Here is a 10,344-nt window from a genome sequence, read left to right as displayed (position 1 = left end):
CTCCTAAGCTATGGAATAATCAGCCTCTGAGCATAAGACAGGCCTCTTCTCTTGCTGTTTTTAATTCCCTTCTTAAGACTCATCTTTTTTCCTTGGCTTTTGGCACAATTTGAGAGGTTTTACTGTGTTTTATTCTGTTTTTAAGTATTCTACACTCGTTCTTTTTCCTATTTTATAATTTTATTGTATTTTATGATTGTGTACAGCACTTTGGTCCTGTCCGGTGCATAAAGTGCTTCATAAATAAAGTTGGTATGGTACATAAACAATAGGTGGGCTGATATGATCTGCAGACATTGTCCTACTTACCTGTATAATTCACTTACATTATGTGGAATAAAGAAAATAATCACAAAGAAATAAGTTACATAATAAAAAAACATGATTACCACCAATGTAAAATTGCATCCTGGCACATGGATGTTACATATGGATAAATTAAGTCAATAGTGTTAGAACCAATTAAATTCTATTCACTTTATTTCTATAGCGTCAATTCACAACACATGTCATCTCTTTACAGTTCAACCAGATCATCCAGTTAAATTGATTCAAAGTTTTCTATCTAAGGAAAACCAGCTGATTGCATCGACTCATTGACTCGAAGGCAATCCCTCACACGAAGCATGCTTGTAGCGACAGTGGAGAGGAAAAACTCCCTTTGAACTGGAAGAAACCTCCAGCAGATCCAGGCTCGGTGTGAGCAGCCATCTGCTGAAGCTGCTGGGGTTCAAGTCAGAAGCACAGTGGCTGCAGAGTGAAGAGGTTTTTGATTTTTGGCTCTGATCCCTTGCAGAAACAATGCCTTTAAAGTCACATTTTCATCATGCATGGATTCCATTTGCTACCTCCCTCTTAAAGAAGCTTGTCTTTGTCCTGGGCATCTCCGAGTTGTTCTGTGACCTATTCTAGGTGTTCTTATCAAATTCTGGAGATATGCATTAGGCAATGCAACCCTGGAATTTATTAGGCAAGTAGATAAATTAGACAGATTGATCTAGATATGCCTATCTGAGTAAAAAGTGATGCTTCATTTGTGCAAAGCAGAATCCTGTTTTTCTATAGCTTTCACAGCGAACTGAGTGAAACATTGCCTCTGCTGTCTCACCTTCTCAAACCCTCCCTCCAATTTCCTCTCACATCCCCGTAAGCCGAAATACCACCACCTTCAAATTTCTCACAAACATTAAGACATTCACTGTGTTCTGGGAAGCAGCCAGGATCCAGGTTGGGGGAAAAAAGGACAGCAAACACAGGGCTGCTGACGCTCAGACTCAGTTCTGCCGGGCAGAGGGAGCGGGGGCCCCGTATGAAGCCCCCCCCCTAATAAACTCTGATTTGTTTGGATATGAGAGGTTTGGCTGGAAATTAGTTCTGCAGCTCAGCTGTTTTCTGTCACTTTTCCTCCGGGAAGATCAATATTTTTCTTGAACCCTGTCCATGTGTTTCTACTAATACTTCACACCATTAGAACTGGGTTTGTATCCATCTCTGACCAATAGTCCACCTTCAAATTAATCTTAGCTGCAGTGTGTAATGAAACACAAGGCAATCCTAAAAACAAAACCTATTAAAGGCTTCTCACTTTAGCATTCTCTGTTAAACGACAAAAAAAAGAATAAAATGGTGTATGATGAAAAAATAATCCTTCAGGTGATTTCTGGTCTGCTGTTTTTATTCTCAGACCTGAAAGTCCCTCTCTCCCACCCCTGATGAGTACTCAGGGTTGCTCCCGGCTCTCCTGCCCACCTCTAATCCATGCCTCACTCATCTCGGTCCCTCCTGCTTTTCTTTCACCGCTGGTTTCACTGAACACATCAGACAACGAGTTAAAAATGTCCTGGACGTTTGCAACGCTCCTGACTCTCCTTGCAGTGCTGCTTGCATTGAACTGTGAGTCTAATGCTTTCATATGCATCTATATATGAAATGTTATGTACTATTAACTGTTTTAAGTACTGCACTCTTTGTTTTTGATTTTACTTTTCTCATTTTTGTCTCCAAACTCAGTGTCTCCCGAGGCTGAATCTGCAGCTGTGGGCAGCAACACAGGAAGTGTAAAAAGTCCAGCAGGTGTGGAGCACATATTTAACTGCTGTGCATCATATTGTTTTATCCCTCAGCTCTAAAAAATAAACCCAACCTGCTCCCCCCACAGGTCCGCTGAGGGGGATCTTCATGAAAGAAACCGATGCCTCCAGTTTCTTCAGAAAACGCAGCAAACGGGGCATAAAATCCCAGCATGAGATCAACGGTGAGTTTATGGAGGATTGAACGATGTGGTTTGATCAGAGATGCTGTGGCTGTTACTGCGTTCAAGTGGTTAAGGTGGCAATCTGTGTGTTACCATGAAGAAGAACAGCTTTACAGGGGAGGAACTCAAACCTGCACAACTGTTTACCCAGTTAAATATATTCTAAATTCAATGCAGTTTAGAGACCAGATAAAAGTCCTGCACTAGAACGTTTTCTAAACACAAATTTTTACTCTTAAAAACATTCATTATATCTTGAAATGTGTGCAATAACCACTGGGCTATACTGTTCTCAACATATCAGAATCCTTTGCATACTGAACTACAATATACTGTATGCTTTGTGCATTAGATGCACATTTTGGGGTGAATTAGGAATATTAGATATTATGCAAAAAGAAAATATCTGCAGCATCCATAAGACCTGAAACTTAACGTAAAGGTATGTCTGATATTTTGCTTAATTTCTAAGAAGAGAGGAGAAATCATCAACTCATAATAAATTTAGATATTGATTTAAATCTCTAGTAATATAAGAAACAGGCTCCTGTGCAATGCAAAAAATGGAAATCTAAATAAGTAATTTTTGCTCAAATTAAGTGCATTTTTTCATGAATTGAGGAGGTAAGTGAGACACTTTGCCAATGGAACAAGACAATTTACATTTAAAATAAGAAAAAAGAATATTGCTTTTTCTTATTTCAAGTGTATATTATCTAATTATCTTATTTTAGGAGTAAAAATACTCATTCCATTGGCAGATCATCTTATTTGGCTGCTCAAATTAAGGGTAAATACACTTAATTTAAGACATCTTTTACTTAATTCTAGATGTTTTTTGCAGTGTGATGCTTGCGATGTTCTGCCCGTTTCGGACCCTATTTTCTGGACTTTGACCGACTGCAGACCATAGAAGTGTTCGTCTGCTGCAGCAGGAGTCACAGGACAGCATGGTGCTCCCAGAGCCACACCACTACAAGCAGCCACTCACTGTATAGTGATTGACGGTTGCAGGATAGGGCAGGGATTGATGCTGTGTAACATGTTGTGCTTCTGCCAACAAGGTGAAATTTTCTGCAGGTTAAAGAGCAAGAAAAGCAAAGCTGGGAACGGAGAGTTCTGAGTGGGTAGGTGGGAGACGTATGAGGAATGTGCAGCCATGTTAGCAGAGAGGGGTCAGAAAAATATTATATAGACGAAACAAACAGGCTGCTTAGAGACAAACAGGCTTTTAAAATCTTTACTGCATTCCATAAAAAAAAAAAAAACATTAATACTAATTATATTATTGATGATAAAAGCCTAAATCTGTAAATGTTCTGATTTATTTCTATCTGACATCTCTGAATGTGCTGCAGCTCCCAGTGAAAGCACAAATGTGAGCACTGAAGTCTGAGCAGGTCAGGGGTCGTGACCTTTCTTTGAAAAGGTTGGCGCTGCAATCCTAAACTCAAAGCCGATGTCTTTACTGATATCGCAGACGGTGTGGAAGTTACACCGACAGACGGAAATACAATCCTGTGAAAAAAAAAGAAAAGGTTTCCTCTATTTTCCTTTTTGACAATTTAACTTTAGACATCAACAAATAGGATTCAATATAAAACAGAAAAAAACAGGAAAAGGTTTAATAGAACCTGATTAGGTGAAAAAGAAAAAAAGATCCAAAAACTAACAATCAGGACCTTCTCTAAAATAAAATATGGGTGATTAATTAATAGACCTATATCAGTCTAGATCCAATAACTATAGGCAAATCAAAAAGCTTAACAAAAAATAATAAAATAATGTATTTTCACTGGAAAAATTATAGAAATAAGTAAAAATTTCTTAAATTAAGTGTATTTACCCTTGATTTGAGTAGGTAAATTAGATACTTTGCCAATGGAATGAGTATTTTCAATCTTAAAATAAGATAATTTGATAATATGCCCTAGAAATAAAACAATCCAATTGTGTTTTCTTATTTTAAATCTAAATTGTCTTGTTCCATTGGCAAAATGACTCTTTCATCTCCTCAATTCAAGAACAAATTCACTTATGTTAAGAATAAATTGACTTATTTAGATTTCGATTTTTTTCCAGTGTTATAATAGGATAATTTACAGTTACTGAAGTACATTAACAATAGTTGGGTTTCTTTTTCACAATCCTAACTTTATTTGACTAGATAATATTGAAAAAAATAAGTAAATTTTTAATCATCTTATTTATTGTCATAAATTGTCATAATTAACATTAAAATGGCCTGAAAACATCACCCTGCATGTAAATGTACAGAGATCATCCCCTTCTTTACTATTTTCCAATTTTGTTACAATCAGAAAATTCAAAGCATCTAACGGCCATTTTAAAACACAAATCAGTGCATATTAGCTTAATGAGAATAGAATAATTAAAAGTCTAATAATTAATTTAAAAATTCAAGTCTAGTAAACATGTGAAATGAATTTGTATTCAACTCTATCAACACTAAACAGCTTAATTTCCCCTTCAGCAGATCAAAAATGTAACATTTGATCTCAAATGTTCAGAGCATATTTGCTGTGGTTCCAGTGTATCTTCTAGGACTACAACTTTTGTTTAATTTGTTTATTTATTTTTACTATTTTTTTCCATGAAAATAAGATTTGCGGTAAGCATTAAATGTGGTTCCACCTCCTGAGGCACCTACTGTACATGCCTGTGAACTTTTGCAACATTAATTTGTTGTATTTCTGAGGGAAATGTTTCCCTTTGACATCCTTCACAGAGAAGAATTTCCTAAAAGTCGCATTTAATCTGATGCTTTGTCTTATTTGAAAAAGAAAAAAATATGCTTTTGCACCTTGTCTCATTGAACAACAGGCTGTTACTAAAAAAAAAAAAAAAACGACACAGCCCTTGAATCTAAAATACAGGTAACATTTAACCTGTCATGATTTTGGACTGTGGAGTACCCAGAGATAACCCATACATGCAAGGAGAGAACATGCAAACTCCATGCTGAAAGACGCCAGGCCAGGAACCAAACCCAGAACCTTCTTTCTGCAAGGCAACAGTGCTACAAACTGCACCACCGTGCAGCCCAACTGCCTATTTGGTTAATTTCTTCCATGATGTGTTTGCAGCTGAGCAAATGCAAGTTTTGGCTGCAGACGAGCGAAGGAGGGAGTTTCATGAGGACAAGAGGAGTAAATTTGAGAGCTACGCTGAGGAGGATAATGATGGTATGTGAAGCCTGCAGAAAAGAGGAAAAATGGGGAATTTAGACATTTTTTTCAGCTTATCTTTCTTATCCTGATCTCTTCAGAGCAAAATGAGAGAACAAGAGAGAGCACCGAGCAGTGGAGGGAGTTCCACCATGATGGGATGAGTCCGCCCTATGAGTACAACCGTCACACTGTCTGAGAACCGAACAGGAAGAGACCTCAACAGCTGCCAAACCTGGAGAAATAAAGCTTCAGTAAATATGCTTTGCTCTCCTGAAAACATGAATTGTATTAGTCTGAGGATATGAAACAAACGTCTTCTCCAGTTTTAAATGCAGTTTTCCTTTTACAGTTTAATTATATTCATGTAAGGATTGATCAAACCAGATCGGACCATTAATATAGATATTTGTATTATCAAATATGTTAGATATTAATCAGATTGTTTAATAATGCCAGAAAGTATTCAAAAGAGTAAAACCCAAATTAATTTGAATTAATAGTATTTTTAACTGTGTTCAAATTTGATCTATGACAGTAAAATAAACCTATCCATAAATATCTTATCATTTATTTATCATGGTATTGGACTCTAAACCATGACACTACCACCTTCATGCCTCCAGATGACATTTTAGGCATCTTATTAGCATGAATCAAGTGTTTTACACAAATGATTGCATAGTATAATATACAAACAGGATTATGTTATTTTTCTCAGCTAATGGCAGGGGTTAAAGGTATATTGGAGGATTTTTGCAATATTTTTAAAAGACCCGCCCTCTCCTCTTTAAAAAAAAATGCACATGCACAACCCTGTACATGCTCCTGAGAGGAACCGTCTATTAAACGCGTGCGAGAGCGTGCACTAGCCCGTTTCTCCTCGTGCACCCCCTGTTGAAAAGGACCAGTTGATGATCCAGCCGGATAAAGAACATCCTCAACTATTCCTTTAATACTCCGTACTCTGTAGCATAGTTTACATTAAACGTAAAGCTGAAAGTTATTCTAAACTAGCAAATCGTGCCTCTGTTGCCTCAGTTCTCTTTTTTAGCACATAGTTTAAGCTTTTACTTTATTGTATGAATGCGTCATATCTGTTAAAAAGCTCCACTGTATTTGCCTTTCAGTTGTGTGCAAATTGTAGCTTACTTTCCTTTAAAGAGCATAAAACACAGCGGATATTAGAAAACACATTGCTGTTAAAATGGTAGGATTTTTTCATATTAAAACGAGAGCTTTAAAATCATTTCAGAGCTTTTTCCATCTGTTGGAAAAATAAATAAAGATTAAATACTGTGGTTGTTGAGGGGGCAGTAGATGAGTGGATTAATATCTTTTTTTTTTTTTGTATTTTATATACTCTAATAATCCCAGTGGGAAATTACTTCTCTGCATTTAACCCATCCCCTTGTGGAGCAGTGTGGGGTTAAGGGTCTTGCTCAGGGACCCAGTGTGGCAGTCTGTGGGAGATCGAACTCACAAACTCAGGATTCAAAGCCCAATGCCCTAACCACTAGGCCGCCACTACCCTACTCATATTTGGAAATATACTTTGGCTAAAAACTAAACAAAAAAACAAAACATGACACTGCCACCACTGTGCTTCACAATGCACGTCACATGGGTATTAATTCATAGTTGTTTTGTCTCCAGCTGAGTTCTAAAGGACAGAATTCTTATTAAAGGTGGAAAAACATCTGAAATAACTTATTATACAATGTTTAAAGGGGATTTTATACTTCATATATCCTACGTATAACTCAGAATAACCTCCCCCGACTTAGCTATAGATTACAATTCTGCAATATACTCCTTTATGTCAACTTAAAAGCTTTCACTGCTTTGCTTTTGCTTTATTGTGAAAGTCTATGCAACATATTAAAAAATAAACACAAAAGACTTTTGAATGTTGTAGAGTTTTTTTTGTATTTACAGTAAGCAGACTTCCAAAATCTTTGATATTCACCACGTTTGTCGATGATTAAAAGTTAGAAAACCTTAGATAATGGCCATGCACTTGTTTCTTTTCTACATTTTTTTTTTTTTTAATCTTGAAATTTCACATTCATGTTGAGCGATTAAAAGTTAAGTCAGAGAAAGCACAGAGAAAATATAAAGATAGACCCCTTTTTTTTCTCTGTGAGAGACCAGTCTTTAGAGAGCGACAGAGCAGGAGGGGGAAGAAAAAAAAAAATAGTTTCTGCTAAATTCAACAGGCTGGTATGAAAGCACAGTGATTAAACACAGAAGGGCTGAACTGTTCTCAGAACAACCACTTCAGGAGCGGAAGCAGAGCACGATACTTCAACTTCACCACTGTACACTCATCTGACTCTGAAGCTTAACCAGAATACCGTCACATCTGTACGTCATTGCAGTCAGAATAACTGGTAGTTCTCCACATTTATTCAAGGTTTACCAATAAGAAACATAGTGTCAGGAAGTAAACATCTATCCCTGTGGCACAAGGGGACAAAAAGCTGTATTTGGGTGTTTCTTTTTTATTTTTTTTAACATATATAATCTTTTTTAATACGTTGGACGAGTCAGTTGTGATTGATCGCACAGAGGCGTTTGGTTAGATTCAAGCACATCCCTGCAGATCCCTGAGAACTCATAAAGCGCCCTCCTGTGGACAAAAGAGGACCTTACAGTCACATCAAAACCTGTTGAGTAAAACAACACTTAAAAAGTCACATCTATTAGATATGGTGCTAATGTGGCAATAACTGCAAGTCCAGTTTTAATAAACATTTACACATCTCAGCAAATTATATTCTTACAAAAAGTCATAAGAAAATAAATATTCCAATTGATGATCAATCGTTTGCACGCTCTCCCTCTATGATCACAGCCGTAACCGATGCACGTTGTCCTGCTCTGATTGGTAGCATACTAAAGAAACAAAGACACAACACTGACAGCGTACTGTTGGAAGTTATGATGCCGTGAGCCGTCACAGCGAACACCACAGCGGGTTGGACGGGGGGGGCCCCCCCATAACTGCAGGAAGTTCAAAGTGCAGATGATGGCACGAGTATTAACCACAGCTTGAAGCTTTACGTTTCACCTGCATAACATGACTCTACAGAACGGATCCAGGAAGGATATTTACACAAGGCATTTAGAGGAACAACCTTTTACGATCGAGACAAGCGGCGGCTTCTAGAGGGTTCAGTTCAGCTTAGTCCTGTTCCACCCACAGCGGCCGCCTGGTCCGTCTGCCAGACAAAACCGTTCGTCTCCACACAACAGCAGCTTCAGGTGAGTCTTCCCTTCCTCTGAACCTCCGGGTCTGTGTAACGATGTGAAGGGAAGCGGTGGGTGACGCACTGAGCCGTGCTAAATGAGGCTGAGCCAACGCTCCTTAAATTCCTCCCCCAAGGATTGGCATTAACAGATGGGAGGCAGCGGGATGGGCAAACTGGGCAACCACGTCGCGTCGTGAGACCTCCAGCTGTGGTCTCAAAGCTCGGTGGTCTCCCAGCTCACCTCCCGCGGAACCTGGCGTCATTTAGTCCCAGTGTGGATGACCGTGACGGTGGAGGGGCGCGGCCGAGCCGGTTCAGCCGCCACCTGGGGATCCTCCAGGGCTACAGGAACATCTGAGTCCTTGTTGTGCACTTTAACAACAGATGGAAGAGGAGCTATGGGAGGACCTGTGAGGGACATTGCATGAATTAGGAACAAAAATCAATTCTTCTGACTTTAATTAACAGTTTATTTCTGGTTTCTTAAATTGTCCTGTAATGATTAATTTCCCCAAGCAGAGGGTTTTATTTCCCCTATTGATTCAGGAATGCCAGAAGGTATTCTTTAGCAGGGCTGTGGCTACTTTTAGTTCTGCATTACGGTTTGGGTTTAGCTACTTTTTTATGTGCAAGAAACAAATCCCCACAGCATTCTGCTGCCACCGCCGTGTTTCGCAGAAAAGAAGACTCAAACTCACTGCGGATCCAGACATTTGAATTGAGAAAGCTTCCTGGAGAGGTAGCGAAACGTCTTCAAATCTTGGAAATCTTTTTTTTTTTGAATTTTTACGGAACGCGGAAAAGAAGGTGTAAGCAGCATACAGGATGTATTCCCAATGTAGAGAACTATAAACTATACAATTTGCTTTTAAGAGTTTTAATATTTACTGTTTTGTCAACAAAGTTTCTTTTTTTTTTTCTTTTTAACTCCTAAACATAAAATTATATATATTTATTTTATATTCAGCTTATTTACTTGATCTTTGATTTTCCACCAGCATTCTGTCAGATGAGCATACCCATAGTCAATACCTGTTCAGTTTATCCCTTTAGTTTTGTACAAAAAAATAAACTTTATCTACCTCAATGGACATGTATCCCTGTAGTCTTGTACAATAAAACAATTTAATTACTTACTTTTTGGTGTTTTTTGAAGCGTATTGCGATCTGACCTTAAATTTTTTTTTTTACATGGCTAAAAGGACGCACACCCATGGAGGTAGTTTAAAGCCTATTTTTCCTACAAATGTAAAGGGATTCATATCTTCAGGTAACACAGAGTGTCAGACTTAATAATATTACTTTAGCGATAGTTTCAAGGTGTTGCTTCATTGTATGTCTCGTACCATGTATTTCGGTTGTGCTGTTCTTTTTTCATCTGGTTACAGGTGATGAAGCAGACTGAAAATGTTTTGTCATTGTCTTCTTTCTATCTCTTCCTTCTTTCATATTTTCTCTTTTTTTAATCTTTTTTCCTTTTTTTCTTCTGTTTTTCTGCTCTATTTACATTGCAGTGTCCATATAAACTGTAAAACTCCCTGCATAATTATAATAAAGAAATTTATATGCATGAAACAAGTGGAGCAGTATGGCAATTGCCGTACTGTTATACTTGTGAAAGTAAAATCTGTTGGGCTCTTTTTGGCAT

General features: G+C 37.8%; 2 protein-coding genes across 2 annotated transcripts in view; one reads left to right on the top strand and one right to left on the bottom strand.

The window, feature by feature from the left end:
- Positions 1 to 1,735: 1,735 nt before the first annotated feature.
- On the top strand, positions 1,736 to 6,803 carry LOC107095034 (unique cartilage matrix-associated protein-like). The gene is made up of 5 exons (XM_015390995.1): positions 1,736 to 1,893; positions 2,011 to 2,073; positions 2,159 to 2,254; positions 5,362 to 5,460; positions 5,544 to 6,803. The coding sequence occupies exons 1-5, from the start codon at positions 1,836 to 1,838 to the stop codon at positions 5,639 to 5,641; spliced, it is 414 nt and encodes a 137-aa protein (XP_015246481.1). The 5' UTR covers positions 1,736 to 1,835; the 3' UTR covers positions 5,642 to 6,803.
- Positions 6,804 to 7,206: 403 nt separating this feature from the next.
- LOC107095045 (calcium/calmodulin-dependent protein kinase type 1D-like) overlaps positions 7,207 to 10,344 on the bottom strand; it is a 59,722-nt gene continuing 56,584 nt past the window's right edge. The window contains exon 10 of the mRNA XM_015391006.1: positions 7,207 to 9,104. Within this exon, the coding sequence (XP_015246492.1) occupies positions 8,956 to 9,104 (149 nt within the window). The 3' untranslated portion in view covers positions 7,207 to 8,955. The remainder of the gene's footprint in view (positions 9,105 to 10,344) is intronic.

Source organism: Cyprinodon variegatus, unplaced genomic scaffold (assembly GCF_000732505.1).
Source record: "Cyprinodon variegatus isolate N-32 unplaced genomic scaffold, C_variegatus-1.0 Scaffold521, whole genome shotgun sequence".
Lineage (NCBI taxonomy): Eukaryota > Metazoa > Chordata > Actinopteri > Cyprinodontiformes > Cyprinodontidae > Cyprinodon > Cyprinodon variegatus.
Note: the sequence above shows the minus strand (reverse complement) of the source record. Positions and strands in the feature narration are given on the sequence as shown.